This window comes from Lutra lutra, chromosome 7, assembly GCF_902655055.1.
Source record: "Lutra lutra chromosome 7, mLutLut1.2, whole genome shotgun sequence".
In the NCBI taxonomy this organism is placed as follows: Eukaryota; Metazoa; Chordata; class Mammalia; order Carnivora; family Mustelidae; genus Lutra; species Lutra lutra.
Genome location: NC_062284.1, coordinates 63,477,301 through 63,500,135, shown reverse-complemented (window position 1 = coordinate 63,500,135; position 22,835 = coordinate 63,477,301). Strand labels below are relative to the sequence as shown.

Genomic DNA, 22,835 nt, shown 5'->3' with positions numbered 1-22,835 from the left:
AAGCCCAGTCTAAACGTATTCCATGCAGCAGATATTTATCCGGCTGGGTGCCCACACCTGGCCCGGGGGAGGGGAAATAGCTTCTGGAGGAACCGCAGAGAGGAGAGGAGCCCCTCATTTGGGACGCCAGAGGGCTGGTCCCGCAAGGTTCTGTTCGACTGCTTTCCCGTGATTGCTTCAGCTACCTGTCCATCATCCTAGTTCCCTATTTCGATTGGCTCTACCGTCTGTCACTCGGTTCCGCCGCGCTGACCCCCATTGGCCCTTCTCCGGCCGAGGCCCCGCCCCACGAGCTGGGCTTGGGGAGTGGGGCGCGGAGGAGAGCCAGCGGGGCGCTTGCTCTGGGCTGGGGGGAGGCGGTGGCGGAGAAGGAGGAGGAGGAGGAGAAGGAGGAGGAGCTGGGCCAGCAGGAGGCAGCGGCCGCGACCGGACTGGGGTGATGGTGCAGGTGCCGGGGGCCCGCGCGGAGCTGCCCGGCTGAGGGGCGCCTGGTCCGGGGTCCGCAGCGCTGCCGCGTCTCTCCCGGCGGCGGGCGGCCGGGCGGGAAGATGCTGAGCAGGTTGATGAGCGGCAGCAGCAGGAGCCTGGAGCGCGAGTACAGCTGCACCGTGCGGCTGCTGGACGACAGCGAGTACACCTGCACCATCCAGGTCAGTGCTGCGCCGCCTGCCGCGGGACCCCCGCGTCCCCTGAGTCTGGCTAACTTGGCCCCCTGCCGCCGCCCGGGGTCGCCGCAGACCCCAGTGCTTTGTCCGTCCCTGGCTGCGGAGGACGGCCCCGGTGCAGAGCGCCTCCGCCCGAGACTTGGTCCGGGGCGGGGTACCGGGCGCTCGGCGCAGCTGCGGTGAGAGTCCCACCGTCCCGGACCCCAGCTCCCTCCCTGCCCTTTCCCAGGGCGAGGGCGCCCTATCCTGGCTACTCGAGCCTGCCCGGGTGGGGAGCATCTTCAGCGAGCGTCCGCAGGGAGGCGGGCAGGGCGGGAGGCTCCTACCCCGGCCGCCCCGTCGGGGGGCGCAGGCTTCGGCTCTCTGTCCAGGCAAGGACCGCTGGCCGGCGTTTCTTATCTTTGGTTGGAAGGATAATGCTGAATGTCATAATCACCGCCCCCCCCCCCCCCCCCCCCCCGGCATTTGTGAGTCAGAGCTCTCAGAAGGTAGAAGTGAACGCGCAGCCCATGCAGAGTGGCCTATGGAAGGGAGACCAGCCCTCTGGGTTCTCGAGATTAGGCTCCCCTCCCGCCTTTAGCTCCCCAGATCTCATTGTGTTGGGCAATTTGCGGGGGGGGGGGGTGTGAGGCAAAGATTTAGCAACAAGTACCAGAGATTTGAGGGTTGGCCGTGGCTAGAAAGAATGGGTGACTTAAAGAAACGCCAACAATACGTTAATGCTTCGCAGCATTGCTTCAGAACCTGGTATTTTGGAAGAGATTTTTACAACCTCTTGCTTATGTTTTTTCACTACTGCCGTGTGGCAGGTCTGGAGTAGTAGTCTTTCCCAGGAATGCAGTCACAGCCCTCTCTCCTCCTCTGTAAAGTCAGAGATAGGAGCGTTGACAATGCTCCAGTAAACACCGGAGTTCAGCCGCCGAAGGATCCTGAGCTCACTGCCGGAAACTGCTCTTTCAGTTGAAGCAAATTGAGTTGGACCCAGAGGGGTCTCACCTGATCCCTTGCCTTTACAGCAAGAAACCAGAGGGGGGCTTCTCGCCTCAGATGTGGCAGACAAAAACTGTCGGCCTCTGGTCCTACCCTCTTTGTCTCCCGCCCCCCCAGCCCCCCATTTATTTTTTTGCTGACAATGCTCAACAGCGGAAAATAGCGGTGTGAGAAAGACGCTGGGTAGTGGATGAGAGCAGCTGCTCTCTGCTGACTCTGTGCTCATTTCAGCCTTCTCTCCACTTTGCCTTTTCTCCCACTCCCCACACCACCTCTGGGCGTAAGTGCTGACTGCTGCCAAAGATCCAGGAGGGCAGAGAAAGGGAGCAAAATCTCTTTAAGGCCACTTAAATACAGATTAAACAGTCCTAACGATGCTAGCCATCAAGTGAAAGGATTTTTGCAGTTGAATATGATAGATGTTCTGTATTATTTCCTTACTGAATGAGTGGCATGCTACTTTTTGTTTCTATTGTATCTTTATGTGTGGTGTACAGTTCTTTTTTGGTTTTGGGTGGGGGAGGAGAAGGGATTGACTTGACATATTCACCATTTGAATACATTGTCTAGAGCTTTTAAAGTCTTTATCCTTTTGTTTTAAAATTTAAAGCATGTACAGGATAACCTATCTAGGGCAGCGTGAGATTTAGACTTTGTGAGTCCTAAAAATACTTTGGGGTATATGGTGAAATAAAATTTCTGGGGCAGGTCATTAACTTTTGCCAAGGTATAGAGTACAATTGAAACGCAATTCACATAATCATTCCACCAGCGATTTTGAGGTATCAAATAAGACAACTAGTTACTTTTCCCAGTTGGTGGAAACTCTGAGGTTGGTTGATTGGTATTATAGTTGTGGGTAAATCTTTATTAGTGTTGAGAAAAATAATATTTTTAAGTCAAACAGTACTTACTGGGTTTGTGCTTGTTATATCTTGCCACAGTTGTTTATTTTCCTACTGGTTTTACATTATTACAATTTAATGTGTTATAAAAATTTAGGCCATATAAGAAAATTAAGCTTGGTGTAACACGACTATACTGTAGTGAGTGAGTGTCCACTGTCTAGACATGTTAATGATGGTGTGTTGTGATTATTTAATGAAAATTAAAAAACAAAGGAATTCTGAAGTTTATGTAATGTCAGTCTTTGGCACCACTACTGTGACTTGCTTCTGTTTTTACCCAATGTGAGGAAAGGTTAACAACAACAACAAGAAGACAGGATCTTATGTGAAATTAATATTTTGTGCATATAGCTTTTTTGAGCTTTTGGAGATTGAGTTTTTCTTGGCAACTTTCTCCCCCCTAAACATTTCTGTAGTGTGTGAGTGTGTTTGTGTTTGTGCATGCACTTATTTGTCAGACATTGGACATAAAGTCTTGTAAATCAGTATGGAAATGAACTGTGAGCTACTTACTAGGTTAAAGCAATATTTTTAACATTTTAGGAAGTGCTGTACAATATACTTTAAAAAATTTTTGGTAATAATTTGGAATCATTTCCCTTAAAGTATGGTATGCCATATTTTTCTTTAAGTAAGGTATATATTTTAGAAAGATTTCAGTACTTCTTGAGATAATCAGAGAATAGTTAGGGGATTAGTGAGTCAGAAATGTATCCCTGGGTTAGAGCCATAATAGCCACATTTAGTAAATTTCAGTTGTAGGAAATTCTAAGTATTGGTCTTGCCTTTCATATTGCATCAGTTATACTGATCTGGCATTTAGGATGTGATTATTAAGGTAAGGAAAAATGCCTTATATCCCTCCAGTGAATATTGCCACATTTACCAGCCTATTCTATTCTTTCTGATATGCCAATATATTTGTAGAACATGAGAAATGAAGTATACATAGGAGGGCTGTAATATAATTGCTCCCCTGTGAAGAACATTGTTAACAGCTTCCTGCCAGTTTTGAAGGTCATTGCCTCCTAAATGCAGATCTGGTCCATATTTTTCACACATCTATTTCATTTATGAATATCTACATTTATTTACTGCATTTACTACCCTACTTGTTATTTAATTTGGGAGCAAATAGAAAAAATAAAAAGACTACCTAATAATATCTTTGAACTCAGCATATCAAATGAAGTCATTTGAATGCTAATATCCTAAGTAATAGATTTCTAACAATCTTTTGAGTTATAATAGTTTATAAAATATTAAGAATATATATTACAGAAGAGCCAGTAGAAATATGTATCAAAAATACATATTTACAAGTCAGAAATACTTATCACTTTTTTCTGCTTACTGAAAAGTAAAGCTGCCCTAGAAATGAATTTGATTTTACTGGGAACACATTAAAATAACAACCGATCAAGCAGCTGGCTTAAATTTGTTTTTGCAGTTAAATGAGGTAATGAGGTACTACTATAAGTAAAATGCATGTGGACAGAAACAGTTTTATAGTGCAACCAAGATCGTGGCTTGATTGTGTCTCAGCCATTCAGTAACTGTGGGACCTAGGGTAAGGGAGGCAATATTGGGGGAGAGAACAAATGTATTGAGTCCCGTACTTGCCAGGCGCCCTGCATGTGCTATTTTCTCACTTACCTCACAACAGCATATGGATTCATTATACACCCATTGTACCAGCTGAAGAAAATAGGATTGTGGATTGGTGGGAGAGCCGATATTTCTTGAATGGCCATCTGTACTATGCTTTCTGCGAGGTGTTTCTGCTTATACCTTACATCAACTATTTGAGAGATAGGTGGTAGTATTTTCATTTTACAGATAAAAGGCTTGGATGAAGGAACTTGCTCAAAGCTAGTAGGTGGCTGTACTATATTTAAACCATGATCAATTTGTCTCTAAATCCCATCTTTGTTCCTTCTATTTCTTCTGACTCCCTAAGTTATTTCACCTGTCTGTGCCTTAATTTCTTCATCTGTAAAATGGTAATAATAATACTTATTTCACAGTAAAGAAAAAATTATTCGGTAATGTAATTACAAATAATAACATTTAAACAGACTAATATACATTGTGCCTTGTTCTATCAAATCAAAAATAGGATTGAGAAATTTTTTTTGAAAATTAAACCATAAGTCTCCTTAAAATGATTTTTAGAAAGATTTTATTTATTTATTTGAGAAAGAGAGTGTGTGTCCATTTGAGTGTGGGAGAAGGGCAAAAGAGGGAGAGAACCTTAAGCAGACTCCCCAGTCAGGCCAGAGCCAGCTCAGGGCTCAGTCTTTTGACCCTGAGATCATGACCCGAGTGGAAACCAAGAATCAGACACTTACTGGACTGAGCCACCTGGTGCCCCTCCTTAAAATGATTTCTGTTCTGCTCAGGTCATATCTCAGGGCCCTGGGATCAAGACCTCTTTGTGGTCCCTGCTCAGTGGGGAGTCTGCTTCTCTCTCTCCCTCTGCCCCTCCCTCCTACTCGTGCTCTCTCTCTCTTGCTCTCAAATAAATAAAATCGTAAAAGAATGATTCCTGTTTAATCTCAGTGAAATCATAAAATCCAAGGCTGGAATAACTGGATTCTGTTGTAGAACTCTTCTCTAAAATTCAAGAGTTCAGGGGGCACTTGGGTGGCTCAGTGGGTTAAGCATCTGCCTTTGGCTCAGGTCATGATCCTAGGGTCCTGGGATCCAGCCCCACACTGGGCTCTCTGCTTAGGCAGGACCCTGCTTCTCCCTCTCCCTCTGTCCTTTCTCCACTCATTCTCTATCTCAAATAAATAAAATCTTTAAAAACAGTAAAATTCAAGAGTTCAGGTTTGCTTTCCTCCCATCCTTTGGCTTTAGAGGGGCATTTATTTCAAGGATCTACAGTGATTTGTCTTTTCTAAGAAATTCTACTTTATATTTGGTAAGCAAAATCCTTGGTTTCATTAATGCAAAAGTGATGTTAGAGAATTAAGTTAATTGTATCCACAGAAAAAGACAAAGCTGTTGTATTTTCATGAATATTGGTTCTTTTAAAAAACTTTGTTTTAAAAAGTAATTATGGTGTCTCAGAATCTGTTACAATAGCAAGTCAGACTCTAATCTTGAAACTAAGTTCCAAAATTAGCCTTCTAGAATCCCAAAAGCCCTTGTATTCTATTTCTTAATTTGTATGCTAAAATGTTCATTGTATAAAACTAATGCAGATCAACCTTTTAGGACAGAAGGTAAATTCTAGATGTGCTCTCATTCTTTCTCTTATTGAAAAAGTTTGGTTTAAGGAAGGGTCAGTGGCATCCAAAAGAAACCTAGAAGCATTCACCACAGCAGATTTTACTCAAGGGTATTTGTATGAATTTGCATTCTATTAAGTGCTAGGAATGAATATGCTGGATGAGGCAATTCAACATAGTGTATAATAAAAGAGCATGTGGGTTTTGAGTCTTCTGTTACATTGTCCAGAGACTCGTTGATCATGTCTGTGCTAGCGTTAATATCACACTTAAAAAAATAAATAAAAAGATGTTTGCCAAGATAAAATCAGACAACCTGAAGACCAAACAATAGTCATTTTTGTTATACATTTGTAGTGGTTTATGTATAGGTATTAAAATGCACAACCCAAAATACGCAAGGCTTTAGTTAGATACTATAGTAGTTAGATACTGTAGTCACTCTGGCAAAATATTTTGGATTATTTTGATACCTATTTTCTGGTAGATTATACTTCAGAATTTTTAAAGGAGTAAGAGGAAGCTACAAATTTTAAACCCTAGTTTAAACCACAGTGCCTTATGGTTATAGTTCAATAAATATTTGTTCTGATTTGATTGTGCGCCATGATGGCTGTGTTAGTTCCAACAGTTTAAAATTTCTTTCTTTCTTTCTTTCTTTTTTAAAGATTTTTAAAATTTATTTGTCAGAGAGAGTACACACAAGCAGGCAGAGAGGCAGGCGGAGGCAGCGAAAGAAGCAGTCTCCCTGCCGAGCAAGGAGCCCAATGTGGGACTTGATCCCAGGACCCTGGGATCCATGACCTGAGCCAAAGGCAGCAGCTTAACCAACTGAGCCACCCAGGCATCTCCAGTTTAAAATTTCTTGTGCCTTGAGGTGCCTGGATGGCCCAGTTGGTTAAGCAACTATCTTCCGCTCAGGTCATGGTCCCAGAGTCCTGGGATGAAGTGCCACATTGGGCTCCCTGCTCAGCAGGGACCTTGCTTCTCCCTCTCCTTCTGCCACTCCCCCCTGCTTGTGCTCTCCAGCTCTCTGTCAAATAAATAAATAAAATATTAAAAAAATATATTTTAATATTTCTTGTACCTAAAAACAATAAGCATTTTCTAACAACTGCATAAGGCTTTTTATAGTTTCAACCCATCAGATTCCAAACTACTTTACTCTGCAGCCCCTCTCCCTGGTGAGAAGTATGGTATGTAAATATGGTATTTTATAGCACCTTTGAGGTCTCTGATAATTTTCTGCAGTTATCTCTTGTTGAATTAGTGGGGCTGCGATCTAGAGCTTCTTGGTTTTTTTGGTTTGTCTCTTAGGATTTCAGGCCTTTGAGGTCTCCCCTTCCCACCATCTCCCCAGGTTTGGAAGGCTTAGATCCAACGAATGCTCTGTAGTACAGCTTCATGGAGTGTTGGAAGTCTGACAGAATTAGGATATTGAGCACTGGGCTCACCACAGCTATAGAAAGTTCCTTCATGCCTTTCCCCTAAGTCAATGCCACAGAAAACCTCCTCCCAGCCTCATTTTCTAACTTATTGCCCCAACTGGAAGAGAACCATGCTTCCCAACCTGTTTCTAATTATGTCTGTGTTAAGCGGAATCCACCTTCTGATAGCCTCATATGTAACATTCTGACTCTGCAGACCCTGTTTCCTGGAGCAGCCTCCTATGGGTCACTCCTCCTCAGCTGTGTGTAGCCAGAGCTGGTACAACAGATGTGAATCTCATGGAGCATTGGCAACAACCTTACAGCTTCTGTATCTTATGTGGTGCTCAGGGAGGAGGATGTTGCTCTTCTGGAGGCCAGGTGGCTTTTGTTGCCTCTGTTTTCGGGTGTGGATACTTGGGGCTGATACCCTCCCCCTGAATGGTTCTCTCATGCAGCTGAAAACTTTGAAGAGTACTGAAGCATCTCCATGCCTGTGTTGCAGAGTGAATGGTGTTCCCCTAAGAGAGCAAAACATCTTGTTACATGTTCATTCTAGCCATAGCAGCAGATTTCTCATTCCTTTAAGACTCTGGATCTAGGTGGCCAATACAACTTTTTGAGCTTGTACAAACATTTTAAGTATCAGGAGAACCCAAGCTAGAGTAGGGAAAGCAGTTTCTCTTGGAGGCTAATCCTTAGATTTAAGTTGTGGACCTCTTGCCACCTAAGGTACCATGCCATTCTCGTTGTTGTCAATATTTTGAACAAGATCCTCTGTATTGGTCTTTCACCAACTGTAAATACTATTTCTGAGGATGGTGTTTTACTTTTGTAGTTTTCCCAGCCTAATTGTATCATATCCTAGATTTGGAAAGCAGGAACTTATAAAACTACTCAGGTTCAAATTCTTCAGGCTTTTGCTTGCTACTGTGTACTAAACATCAACTTGTGTGAATCCAGTCCTCTGAGGAGATCCTTCCGTGCCATGCTCATACAGGCAAGCTAATTGGACCACATGCTTGGCAACCACTGAGTTTGTGTACAATAGCTCCATTCACTTGTCTACAGAAAACACCCCTTTGGCAGTGATTATAGCCTTCATTCCCCTCCTCTACTTCTGACTCCTTGCATTATCATGACCTCATCAGCTGGTCCTTATTTAGAGATGCCTTGGACCATTCCAGAAATGCTTTAGGACTCATTCCTGTCTGTTAAGGATCATTTCAAAGCCTTAGACAACCCCCTGCCCACCAAGGGCAACCGTTCTAGATCAGGACCAAACCTAGCTATTTTTATGCCTTCTTTGAGCCATCTTACTGTGTCACAACTCAGGGGGCTTTTTTCCCTTTGTAGAAATTGTGAACCTCATTAAAAGGAAGAATGGAATAGGGGATGAGTTAAAGAAAGCAATTGTTCTCAAAGTGTGGTTCCTGGGTGAGCAGCATCATTTTCACCTGGTCGCTTGTTAACAAATGCAAGTTTTTGGCCCCACTGTAGACCTAGTGAATCAGAAATGTGGGGGATGGGGCTCAGCAGTCTGTTTTAACAAATCTTTCAGGTGACTCTTATGCTTTTTCAGGTTTGAGAATCACTACAACTGGGTCACACACATATTTAATAGGTAAAAGTGATGAGTTGTGTTGACTGATTATAAAAAGTGAGGGAGAAAGAGAAGCCAAGAGTGAATCCCATATTTCTACCTTTTGATGTATTTCTGAATGGCCTTAACTGATTCTCTACCTTTGTAAGGTAAAAGTTAGGTTATTTGCAGATACGCATACTGTTTTCAAGGGGGCAGGATTCTAAAGATTCTACAACAGGTCATCATTCCAATTTGATGCTCTTGTATTTATTGGTTTTATTTTTGTCTTCCCTGACCTAGAAAGAAAATGATTTTATATTTCTATACTGTTTTTCAAAGAAATCATCTTCACAACTTGAAGCACTGGGGGTGTAGGAAGACCCCTGTTTGCAAACATGTAAATAGCAAAAAATAAATGTCATGGAATTCAGTGTTAAGACAAGGTGGTATGCTGTGGCAGTGCAAATATGGGGGACTCAAAATTACTAAATATTTCTCAAAGGAGGTGAGATTTGAACTAGGTCATGAAAGATTGCCAAAAGCAGAAAATGGGCTGTGGGGATGGGTAAAGGGCATTCTAGGCTGAGGCAACAGTAGGCTACTTCAAGGTAGGAAAGCTAAAAATGTAAAGCCAAATATATTTAGTCTTTCCTTTACTATGTTTATCTGACTTACTCTGGTGCAGTTGAGTCAATAACAGAAACTACTTGCTTAGGAAAGATGGCTGTCAGCAAATTTCAATCATTCTTGACATGCTTAGAAGAGTTAGTCTAAACTAAATTAAAACATAAAGTGGGTGTTGAGTTAAATCAACTCCAAAAGTGTACAACACAAATTAAGATTCTTCACAAAGCAATGGCATCATATAAAGAAGGGGTAGATTCATGTATCATTCTTAATTCTGAGGCTGCAGTAACTGTGCATATGAATTTTGTTTCTGAGGGACCTCATCTCTGGCATCAGCTTATTTGTATACACAAATAAAGAAAGTATCAAATCCCAGCTTTCAGTTGATGTTTGAAAATCCTGGGACTGATACAGTATAGTCTAAATGGTGCACTGACAGTTAAGAAATGTGACCAGTGAGCCCTAAAAGGCACAATTCTGCCCCTCTGTTACCAAACCTAAGTGGCCGCCAAAATTGCTTTTCTAGAGGATGGTGGAGTGCCTCCCTGGATTCCCCAGTGAACCCCTGCCTGCCAGCTCTGAAGTTCCCAGCCTGACACGGGGTGCACTTTGAGCACTCCACACAATGCCAGGCTAGAGCTTTGGGGATGGGAACCTCCAGGAAAGCACTCTTTGGCATTTAGGCAATCAATGTTCGGCAGAATGCCAATGCTAATAGGTTATTTTGCTCTGGAAAAGGAGAAAAAGAAGGGATGGTTTAAAGACTGATGAATAGGGGAATGACTGACAATATAGGCACTCCACTTTGTTGGAGAGATTAAGGAGGCTTGCTGTGAAGTGGCATTATGGGAGCCAGATAAATTAGCAAAGGCCCACAGGCCCAAGACCTGAAAGAAATAGTGGTACATCAAAACGGCATGCCCCAGGGCACACTCAAATGTCTGGCCACTTTCATTGAACTTGTAGTAGGAAAAAGCCAAATCATTTGAACCCTCATAGTCTGGTAGTCCATTCAGGCACTCCATAGTCAGGCAAATTATTCTTTCCCTCCAGGCAGGTGCAAAACCTTATTTCCATATTGCCTGATTTACCTCAGGGGCCTCTAGGCTGGGCCTTAGCCTATTTTTGAGGACACCCAAGTGGAAGAGTTGTCTTCACAAGTAGCAAAGGATTCCATATACGGTAGGCAGAGGATACCACTAAGATTGTTTTATCAGACATGAGCCAAGCAGGTAAGAACATTGATCACAACACAGGGAAGCAAAATTAATTAGTCTAAAGGGTCTCAAGTACTTCTAGGGGATAATTTGGGCTGATGAAAACATCCAGCCTGCCTTCTTTCAGATTTTTGCCTCTAGAAAAATCCAGAATCCTCCAGAGTTATTATGCAATTGGAAGTCTGTAGGTCAGAAGGACCCCATGGACCAGCATCGATGTCTGGGATGTTACAAGGCAATCTCACAGTACACTCTCATCCCTGCAATAGAATAACCCATCAGTTCTTTGGGAGACCACTCAGAAGAAATTTGGCTTTTGAGAGATAAAAATCTGATCAAAACATAAGGTAGTCTAGTACTACAGTGCAACTTAATTTACACTTAGCTTCAGATTCTATTATGTGAAATAGGTTTTTTTTTTTTTTTTTTTTTTTTTTTTAAAGTGAATTGGTGTTGGCTTGGTGTAGCTTCAGGTTATAAGATACTGAACCAACCATGGCAGTGTCAGATTTTATAAGCAGCGTAGCTGATCTGAAAAATCAATACTTATTTGCTTATTTTTAAATACACCTTGGATAATTTAGATAAGCATATTCAAATGAGGACCCGTAGTACCGAAAGCACATCTAAGAATTGTTTTCTAATAATTTGTATGGCAAAAGAGAATGCATTTCTCATGTTCCAGTTTTTGATATTGGTACAGTAGGCTGATAATTTTTAAGAGACAGATATAATAATAGTACATTGTCTTGCTGCAATTTAGATCTTTTACTATGTCATTATAAAATATTATGGAGTAGGAATACTCTATATTCCTACTAAGAATATATCTCACATAAATTATCTTTAGTTTCTGGTTGAAAGAAAATAAGAAGAAAAAAGAATACTTTCTCTTCACTTCCTGAATTCTACAGTTTTATTTCCTACCATCTTTACACCGTAGCTTTTCTGTCCATCTCGTATGATCTCCTTTGTTTTATGCTAATTCGTACTTAAGGCCACTTATTTAATACAATCTTATATTACCATTTCTTTTTTTTCTTTATTGAAAAAAGATTTTATTTATTTATTTGAGGGAGAGAGAGAGAGCAAGTGGGTGAGTGAGAGGATGGGCACGAGTGGGAGTGGGGAGGAACAAAGGGAGAGGGACAAGCAAACTCTGCACTGAGCACAGAGCCCCACATGGAGCTTGATCCCATGACCTGAGCCAAAAGGAGGACTTGGAGGCTCAACCAACTAAGCCAGTCAGGCACCCCTTTTCCATTGTTTTAAAGCAAGCTCTACGCCCAGTATGGGGCTTGAACTCATGACCCCAAGATCAAGAGTTGCATGCTCCACAGACTGAGCCAGCCAGATATCCCCTCTTATCACCATTTCTAATTGCCATCACTGCTAAGTTATAGCTTTGCTTATGGTCAAATTCTTTGCATGGTGGCCACACCTTTTAGTAGTGGCGGGAGGTGTTAAAAAAAAAAAAGTGCAATTGAAATGTGTATAAATATACACTGAAGCATTATGCGATCCATATCCTTTAGTTTCATTATTTAACACAATAGTGTGTATTTTAATTAACTGGAATTTGAAACAATATAAACAAATGAAACCTATAATATGAATGAAAACAAACAAATGAAAATCTGTATTATATAAAGTGATATCTTGCGGCTGAACTGAATATTATATATTTAGAGTTTTCTATTAACTTTTTTGCAATTATTTCTTTTTTTTTTTCCCTAAGATTTTATTTATTTATTTAACAGATAGAGATCACAAGTAGGCAGAGAGGCAGGCAGAGAGAGAGGAGGAAGCAGGCTCCCTGCTGAGCAGACAGCTCGATGCAGGGCTCTATCCCAGGACTCTGGGATCACGACAGGAGCTGAAGGCAGAGGCTTTAACCCACTGAACCACCCAGGCGCCCCGCAATTATTTCTTTCTTTCTTTTTTTTTTTTTTAAAGATTTTATTTATTTATTTGACAGACAGAAATCACAAGTAGGCAGAGAGGCAGGCAGAGAGAGAGAGGGAGAAGCAGGCTTCCCACTGAACAGAGAGCCCGATGCGGGGCTCGATCCCAGGACCCTGGGATCATGACCTGAGCCGAAGGCAGAGGCTTTAACCCACTGAGCCACCCAGGCGCCCCCCCGCAATTATTTCTTAATAGATAAACAGACACAATGAGACTCTTCCTATACTGTAACTTTAGGTTCGTATTTAGGGACTGGGTCTGCACAATGGGGGTGCTTCCCATAGTCAGGAGAGTTTTGTGGACAGCTGGAGTTGGTGAAATTGTAGGGAGAGTGGAAATAATTGATAAGAGAAACAAAAGATCAAAACCAGAGAAAGCGTTGGGATGGGGCAAGATAAGCCCCAAGCAGAAATACCTAATCAAAATCAGGAGGGAGGGAAAAAAAAATCTGGAGGGAGAATCTGGAGAAGCACGTTAGGAAATGAAAGAATATTGGAGGTCCTTTTTGTTGTTCTTGCAGCTTTGTGATAGGAGAGGTTTAATGGTTTAAAGGAACTCTCTGAGGTTGGCTCCCCTGTGGGGGTAATATTTAAAATACTCGATAAAAATTGTTTAAAAAAAAAAAGAATAAAACAATAGCTTGAAAAAAAAAATACCCAATAATTGGGGCTCCTGGCTGGCTCAGTCAGTGGAGCACGAGACTCTTGGTCTGGGCTGGGGGGGCAGTGGTCATGAATTACAACCCTATGTTGGGCCTAGAGCTTAGTTAAATAATAAAATTAAAAGGGCGCCTGGGTGGCTCAGTGGGTTAAGCCGCTGCCTTCGGCTCAGGTCATGATCTCAGGGTCCTGGGATTGAGCCCCGCATCGCATAGGGCTCTCTGCTCAGCAGGGAGACTGCTTACCCCGCCCCCTTGTGCCTGCCTCTCTGCCTACTTGTGATCTTTCTGTCAAATAAATAAAAATCTTGAAAAAATATTAAAAAACAAAACAAAACAAAAACTCCTCAATAATCAGTGAGTCACAGTGAATATCTCACTGACCAAGATTCTGCCAGAACACACTGGAATTGAGTCTGGGGCCCTCTGCTGGGCCAGATACTATTTAGTGTTGAAGCATGGGAGGTGGGGTTCAGAGTGGTCCCAGGGAAGAGGAAGAGGCCTCTTAGGGCAGGCTATTGGCCAACTGGTAGGGAAATGTTTCTATATATATAGAAACATTTATATATAAATATATATAATATATATAAATATTATATATATATATATTATAATATTTCTATAGTTTAATGACCAGCAGGGTCTTATTGGAGCAGGCCAACCTAAATCCACTTCTCCTTCTGTCAGGTGGGATGAGATGGGAACTTGCAAGAAGCCACAAGAGCTCAGGTGTTGTTGAGGTATGACCAGGATCATGCCAAATTCAGTCTTCCTCTTCTGACTGCAGCTTTAGTGACGGCAGGAATCAGAGCCTCCTACATCCGTCTTCTCTGGCTCTTCATTTGTTGCTTGCCAGATACAGGGTCCAAATGGTCTAGCTTTTACCTTCCTGTGGGGGCGGTAAGCTTCACACGCTTCCAAAATGCAACTTCCGATCATTTTCTCTTTTTAAAACCCTTCAAGAGGGACGCCTGGGTGGCTCAGTTGGTTAAGCAGCTGCCTTCGGCTCAGGTCATGATCCCAGCGTCCTGGGATCGAGTCCCACATCGGGCTCCTTGCTTGGCGGGGAGCCTGCTTCTCCCTCTGCCTCTGCCTGCCATTCTGTCCGCCTGTGCTCGCTCTCTCTCCCTCTCTCTCTGACAAATAAATTAAAAAAAAATCTTTAAAAAAATTAAAAAAAAAAATTAAACCCTTCAAGATTCTCCCTTTACCTGCTGGATAACAGCCTTTTAGCACGTCATAGATGTCCTTCCATTACCTTGCGGCCTTCCTTTTGAGGCTTGTCTCCTGTCATCCTCCTTATGCATTTTGTCCCACTTTGTAGGTCATCATCTTCTCATCACCTTATTCCAAGGTGAACTCCCTCCCCAGTATTGCTGGACTGTGCTTTGGGGGACCTTATTACAGCATTTACCACATTCACTTATAAATATTTACTCACATTGTCTGTCTTTTACTAGACAACTATTTGAAGGGCAGGGATTACATCTTTCAACAGTTAGTACCTAAGGTCTCACCTAGGAGGCTAAATAAATATTCATTGCTATGCACATGAATGATAAAGAAGATTATTAATAATGCAAATGTAAAGTTACCTCTGACTTGAGCTAAATACATTTAAAAAATGAATATCGGATTTTCTTGTCTTTAGAGTGATATTATGGTACTTTAGAAGATGGTTAATTAGTGGTGGTGGTTGTACAATTCCAGAATTATACTAAAATCCACTGCATTGTACCCTTTAAAACAGTAATCTGGGGGTGCCTGGCTGGTTCAGTTGGTAGAGCATGTGACTTTCAATTTCAGGGTTGTGAGTTTGAGCCTCACTTTTGGTGTGGAGATTATTTAAATAATAAAATCATTTTTTTAAAAAAAGGTAATCTTATATGAATTATATCTTAATTCACATGTCAATTTCCTGGTTTTGGTAATGTACCATAATACAAGCAGCTGCCCTGGAGGGAAACTGTGGGTGGAGGATGTATGGGACATCGTTCATACTGGTTTTACAACCTCTTGTGAGGCTATAATTACAAAGTTTTAAAATGGTGATTAAATTAGTTTTCCTGAGCCAATATGTTTATTATTTAGTTAGGATTTATGGTTCATAATGACTATAGAAAGTTTTCTCACTGATTAGGGTCCAGTTAGCTTTCAAAATTGTGTAGTATTATTTATAAGTAGATAAGTTTTAACAGAAGATACTTGAAAATAAAGTCAATTTTAATAAAGAGACAAGATAAGAGTTTAAAAATAATATCTTGGTAGGTTTTTTTTGCATCTTTATTTTTTCTGTGATTCTCTGTTCCTCTCCTAAGGTTTTTCTGACATAATTACAATTAAAATGAATGTACTTACAAATTAGGCATCTCATAACATGCCATTGTTGTGTTTTAGAGAGTTATTTGGTGTAATGTCCGTATTACATATTTTAATTTAATGTGTTAATTGAGCCATTTAAAAATTTGTTGAGTACATACTGTGTTCTGGGCTCTGTGATAAGCACTTTCTGTGCATTCTTCATTTAATCCTACTTGTTTAATGGAAAGTATTATTTGTCCCTAATTCCAGATGAGTACAATAAGGCTTAGAGATGTTGAATAATTTGTCTAATGTCACACAGCTAGTCTGTTGGGGGAGCTGGGATTCAAACTCTGTGTGACCTCATTGTTGTTCTTTCTTACTCCTGTTGCTCTCCTGTGAAGCAGGCAGTATGGTCCAAAGGGGAAAACATTGACTTGGCGGTGTCAGGGGACTTGTGTCCAATGCCTGACTCTCTTGACTGATTAACTTTGAGGTCTTGAGCAGGTAATTTAACCTTTCATTTGCAAAATGAGGAAACTCAAAGAGAAGACACCTCCAGTCTCTTTTAGCATAAACATTCTACAGTTCCCAAGAAATCTGTCCATGGCTCAGTAGTGTTTTTCCTTTGTGTTCCTTCTGTGATGTAGTCTTTACAAACGCAAATATTCCTTTTAAAGAGATGTCAAGACAGATCTTTGTGACTGCTTCAGCCTGTGTTCTTAGTTTTGCAGAATACAAAATATAGCTTTATCTACTTGTTATCTTCACACAGATCAGATTCTGGGGGATTGACTCATGCTAATCAAAAATCATATTTTTTTGTTTTTGTTTTTGTAACTTAGAATCTTCTTTAATTACAGTGGGATGGTGAATACTAGTTTCTGCCATCGTAGGCACTTTTTCAGAATCAGAGACTTTTGGAAAAACAAATTTGAAAGCTGGTTTTCTTTTAAAATTTTTAAAAGATTTTATTTATTTATTTGAGAGAGTGAGTGAGCAGGGAGAGAGGGGGAACATGCGTGGGTTGGGTTTGGGAGAGGGAGAAGCAGATGAAGCAGATGCCCCACTCAGCCAGGAGCCTAATGCAGGACTCTATCCCAGGACTGCAGGATTATGACCTGAGCCGAAGGCAAATGCTTTACCAACTGAGCTACCCAGGTTCCCCTCAAGACTGCTTTAAATACCATTTTCTTCCCTATGTTAGTGGACTTGGCCAGATAATTTTCTTTAATCTATATTAACTTTTACCACTTTGTATTTTAGAGGGAGGCTCCCCTTTTTTTTAACTTTGATATCAAATTCTGCATGGTCCTCATGTATGTTACCACTATGTTACCACTTTGTATAGGCAGTATTATATAATCTTGATGCCATCCATAGGAGGCATACACCATATATGTTATAGAACTCTATAGAGTGAATTCTGATATATTGTAAACATTTCCACTCTGTTTTTTTTAAGATTTTATTAGAGAGAGAGCATGAGAGGGAGAAGGTCAGAGGGAGAAGCAGACTCCCCATGGATCTGGGAACCCGATGTGGGACTCGGTCCTGGGACTCCGGGATCATGACCTAAGCCGAAGGCAGTTGCTTAACCAACTGAGCCACCCAGGTGCCCCATTTCCACTATTTTGATCTTGAGTTTCCCAATACTGTTTTTTTGCATCCCCTACACTTTAACTTGCTCTTTTTAAAATTCAGGTTTATTGGGGTACAGTTTACATAGAGTAAAATTCACTCCTTTTTTTTAAGGTAAATTCTACACCCAACATGGGGCTTGAATTCATGACCCCAACATCAAGAATTGTGTGCTCTATTGACTGAGCCACCCAGGTGTCCCTGAAATTCATTCTTTCATAGCTATACAGTTCTTTGAATTTTGACAAATACATGCAAGTTGTATAACCATCATATATAGAATATTTCCAACATCCTGTAAAGTTCTCTTGTACCCCTTTATGGTCAGTCTCCTCCCTGTGTCTGGATGTCTGTCAGCTACTAATCTGATTTCTGTTCTTACAGGTTTGCTTTTTCCATGATGTCCTATATATAGAATCATACAATATGTAATCTTTTGAGTCTGGCTTCTTTCACTTAGCATAATGCTTTTTTGAGCTACAAATTACGTATCATAAAGTTCATCTGTTTAAAGTGTACAATTCAACAGTTTTTGGCATATTTATGGAGTTGTGCAATCAACATAATCTAATTTTAGAACATTTATATCGCCCCAAAAAGAAACTTTGTATCCATCGGCAGTTATTCCTACTTCCTGTCTCCCTCGTTCCAGCAACTCTCTGCCCAAGGCAAACAATCTACTTTCTCTATAGATTTGCCTATTATCAACATTTCAAATAAATGATATCATACAATACATGGTCTTTCATAACTGACTTCTTTCACTTAGCATAATGTTTTTGGGGGCTCATCCAAGTAGTAACTTATATAAGTACTTCATTCTTTTTTATTGCTAAATAATTTCCCATAGTATGGCTTTATCACATTTTGTTTATCTTTCATCAGTTGATGGACATTTGTGTCATTCCACTTTTTGTCTATTATAGATGAAGCTCTGATTTATGTACAAATTGTTGTGTGGATGTATGTTTTCATTTCTTTTGGTTGTGAACATTCCCATACACTTTCTTTTCTTAATCGAAGTATAGTTGACATACAATATTTCAGGTGTACAACACATGTGTATAGGTTTCTGTGTGGAAATACATTTTTATTACTCTGGGATAGATACGTAGGAGTGGAATTGCTGGGTCGTATGGTAACTTGATGTTTAATGTTTGAGGAACTGCCAAACAGTTTTCCAAAGTGGTTGCCTGAGGGCTTCCATTTTTCCACATCCTTGCCAATCCTCACTATTGTCTTTTTGATTATAGCCATTCTGTGGGTGTGAAGTAGTATATCATTGTGGGATTTTTTTCTATCTTAATTATTTTATTTTTTATAGTTAACATACAGTGTTCTATTGGTTTCTGGTGTACAATATATTGATTTAACAACTCTATACATTATTCAGTGCTAATCAAAATAAGTATACTCTTAATGCCCATCGTCCATTTCACCCATCCCCCATACCCACCTCCCTTCTGGCAACCAACAGTTCTATAAGTGTAAGAGTGTGTGTTTTTGTCTCTTTTTTTTCTTTATCCTTTTGTTTCTTAAACACCTTATTGGAATCTTCTCTTGCTCTGTTCTTTCATGATTTGCTGGATTTCTTTAGTGATATACTGAATTCTTTTTTATTTTTTAGCTAGCACCAGTTTTTGACATGCATATAAGGGTTGATACTAAGTCAGTGGTCACTTAAGTTTGAACCCATTCTAAAAGCACTAGATTTTTACTCCTTTCCCCTCCTCATTTTAGGTGTATTGTGTCCTACTTCACATCCTTTTATTTTGTGAATCCCTTGAATAACTTTATAGGTACACTTAATTTCATTGCCTTTCTGCTTCCTAATTTTTTGTCTGTCCTTTCTATTCAGAGTTCCCTTTAACATTTCTTGTAAGACTGGTTTAGTGGCCATGAATTCTTTCAACTTTTGTTTGTCAGAGGAACTAGCTTTGCTGGATAGGGTATTCTTGGTTACAGGCTTTTTTCTTTCAGCACTTTGAGTTTATGGTGCCACTCCCTTTGGCCAGCAAAGTCTCTGCTGAAAAATCCACTTATAGCCTTATGAGTTTTTCTGGATATGTAACTTTTTTTTTCTTTCTGCTTTTTAAATTCATTCATTCATTCTTTCTTTCTTTCTTTCTTTTTCTTTTTTAAAAGATTTTATTTATTTATTTGACAGACAGAGATCACAAGTAGGCAGAGAGGCAGGCAGAGAGAGGGGGGAGGCAGACTTCCTGCTGAAAAGGGAAGCCTGATGTGGGGCTCGATCCCAGGACCCTGAGATCATGACCTGAGCCGAAGGCAGAGGCTTAACCCACTGAGGCAGAGGCTTTAACCCACTGAGCCACCCAGGTGCCCCTAAATTCTTAACTACTACTTTTTCCCATTTTAATTACTAGCTGTCTTGGTGTAGATTTCCTTGGGTTGATTTTGTTGGGGCCTCTCTATGCCTTCTGGATCTGGATTTCTTTTTCCTTCCCCAGATTGGGGAAGTTTTCAGCTATTATTTCTTCAAATAAATTTTCTATCCCCTTGTACCTTTTTGCCTTTTAGAATCCCTATAATGTGAATGTTATTATGCTTGATGCTGTCACTGAGTTCTCTTAACCTATTTTCATGTATTATTGTTGTTTTTCTCTTTCCTGTTCAGCTTGTTTTTTTTCCCCTTACTCTGCCCTCAAGGTCACTGATGTCTTCTGCTTCTTCTAGTCTATGGTTAATTACCTCTAGTGTATTTTTAATTTTGGTTATTGAATTCATCCCTGTTTGATTTCTTAAAAAATGTTTTCTATCTCTTTGTTGAGGGTCTCACTGAGGTTCTCCACATAAAGATACAGTGAGTATCTTTATCACCATAACTTAAAATTCTACATCAGGCATATTAATCTCCATTTTGTTTAGCTCTTGCTGTGATTTGGTCCTAATCTTTCATTTGGGACATGTTCTTCTGTCTCCTCATTTTGTTTAACTCCCTGTGTCTGTTTCTTTGTGCTAGGAAAGTCACCTATGTCTTCTGTTCTTGGAAGCAGTGGCCTTGTGAAGAAGAGGTCTTTTAGTGCTCTGCAGTGCAGTGTTCCCTGTTCCCCAGAACCTGATTTCAGGATTTTCTACTCTTTGTTGTGTGGCCCCTACTGTTGTGGTTGAGCCACATTTGCCTTCAGTCCAGTTGGCTGCAATGGCCCCCTTTGCCTGTTGTGGGCAGGGTGGTGTTTGGTCCCTGTTGTGTTAGTGGGCTAGTCTGGGTCTGTCTTGGACTTGAGTTAGACCAGGTGTTTTCCAGAGCTGTGGTCTTGCCAACTGCAGGGCACTCTCCTTGTGTTGTTTCCTGAAAAGCTTTCATTGGTGAGTGGGGCCTGTAGTCAGACCATATGTCTTCTGGGGCCCCAGTTGGATGGGTGTGTATTGTTATCTTCCCCTCTCCCTGGGACAGGTGTCACTTTGGAGAGGTGCTGGTCCTTGCCAGGGCTGCTTGCACATTGTCAGGCTTGTGACACCACTTTGGGTGGTCTCCTGGCAAGGACTTGTTGGAAGGGGTAGGTCTGCAGGAGAATGCAGAGGCCAGGTGCGTGGCACCAGGAAGGTCAAGCTGGTCCACAGCCACCAGGGAAAATTCCTGTCCAGGCCAGGATGGAGGGGTAAGGTATACTTTCAGCAAGCTAGGTGGGGAATGTTCCAGCTGCACTGGTTCCTGCAGGTGTCCACATATCTAGACAGGGGGGTGGGGGAGTGAAATTGTGCAGCTCTTTTGCTCTTGGAGAAGTCTTCCAAAGATCCCTGTCCCTCCAATACACACTCTGATTTTAGTGTATAAATATCCTTCCCTATATATCCTTCCCCCAGGTGTTTTTCAAATTACTAGTTCTATGTGGTATCCCAGCAGGGCTGTTTGTTGTGTAGTCTTTGTAAGGGCGGGGGCTCCAACTTTATATTTTTATATGTTGATATCCAGTCGTCCAGTATTGTTGGTTGGAAGACTACTCTTTCCCCATCAAATTATCTGTATTACTTTTGTTGAAGATCAGTTGACCATAAATGTATGGGTTTATTTTGGGACTCTTAATTCTATTCTATTGATCTATTCCATTGATCTGTATATCTCAATGCCAGTATCACTCTGTCTGAATTACTTTAGCTCTGTAGTAAATTTTGAAATCAGAAAGTATGAATCTACCAACTTTGTTCTATTTCAAGATAATTTTTGCTACTTAGTCCATTGCATTTCTATATGAATTATAGAATCAGCTTGTTAATTTTTACAAAAAAATAAACAGGTTGAATTTTGATAGGAATTGTATTGAACCTGTAGTTCAACTTGGGGAGTGTTGCTGTCTCCTTAATGAAAAAATTCTTCTGATTCACAAACAGAGGATGACTTTCTATTTATATAGATATTTGATTTTTTAAGTGATTATTTTGGGGTTTTCAGTGTGCATAATGCTTTCGAGTTGCATTCATGTTAGGGTACCTATCAGCATTTTGTTCTTTTTCTTGGCCGAGTAGTATTCCATTTATGGACATATCAAAATTTGTATATCCATGAACCAGTTGATGGAAATTTGAGTTATTTTCATTTTTTGTCAGTTATAAGTAAATCTGCAAAAGATATTTGCATATACATTTTTATATAAACATAGGTTTTTGTTTCACTTGGGTTAATACCTGGAAATGGAGCTGCTAGTTTTATATAAGTGTTCGTTTATCTTTTAAGAAACTACCAAACTTTTTCCAAAGTGGCGGTACTGTTTTACCTTCCCAGTTTCAATATATGAGTTATAGTTGCTCCACATCTTCACCAACATTGGGGATTATTAGTTATTTTTTTTAAAGCTATGCTGAGAGATGTGTAGTTATAATTCACTAAAATTTTAATTTGTATTTCTCTAATAACTGATAAGGTGGAGCATAAAATTAATGAAATTCTAGATTTTTGTTCTTTTTTCTATATTGTATTATCTTGTCATAATGCTAAAATGGTAGTATTTATGGGCTCATGGAAGAATTATCACAAAATTTGTTGAACTCCTGAATTTTTTAAAAAAGAAGTTTCTTTTGGGGCGCCTGGGTGGCTCAGTGGGTTAAAGCCTCTGCCTTTGGCTCCGGTCATGATCCCAGGGTCCTGGGATCGAGCCCCACATCGGGCTCTCTGCTCAGCAGGGAGCCTGCTTCCTCCTCTCTCTCTGCTTGCCTCTCTGCCTACCTGTGATCTCTGCCAAATAAATAAATAAAATCTTAAAAAAAGAAAAAATCTTTTTCATGGGGAGGGAGACAAACCATAAGAGACTCTTTTTTTTTTTTTTTTTTAAGATTTTATTTATTTATTTGACAGACAGAGATCACAAGTAGGCAGAGAGGCAGGCAGAGAGAGAGAGAGAGGAGGAAGCAGGCTCCCTGCGGAGCAGAGAGCCCGACGTGGGGCTGGATCCCAGGACCCTGGGATCATGACCTGAGCTGAAGGCAGAGGCTTTAACCCACTGAGCCACCCAGGTGCCCCCCATAAGAGACTCTTAATCCCAGGAAACAAACTGAGGGTTGCTGGGGGTGGGGGGTAAGGGATAGTGTGGCTCTGTGATGGACACTGGGGAGAGTATGTGCTATAGTGAGTGCTGTGAACTATGTAAGACTGGTGA

The 22,835-nt window shown here is 40.9% G+C and overlaps 1 protein-coding gene across 5 annotated transcripts in view; it reads left to right on the top strand.

Annotated features, from left to right (window-relative positions):
• Window positions 1-347: 347 nt before the first annotated feature.
• The window catches only part of FRMD5 (FERM domain containing 5), a 311,916-nt gene continuing 289,428 nt past the window's right edge, over window positions 348-22,835 (top strand). For all 5 annotated transcript variants that reach the window (XM_047735831.1, XM_047735834.1, XM_047735833.1 and 2 more), the window contains exon 1: window positions 348-650. In XM_047735831.1, coding sequence (XP_047591787.1) covers window positions 549-650 — 102 coding nt within the window. In that variant the 5' untranslated portion in view covers window positions 348-548. The remainder of the gene's footprint in view (window positions 651-22,835) is intronic.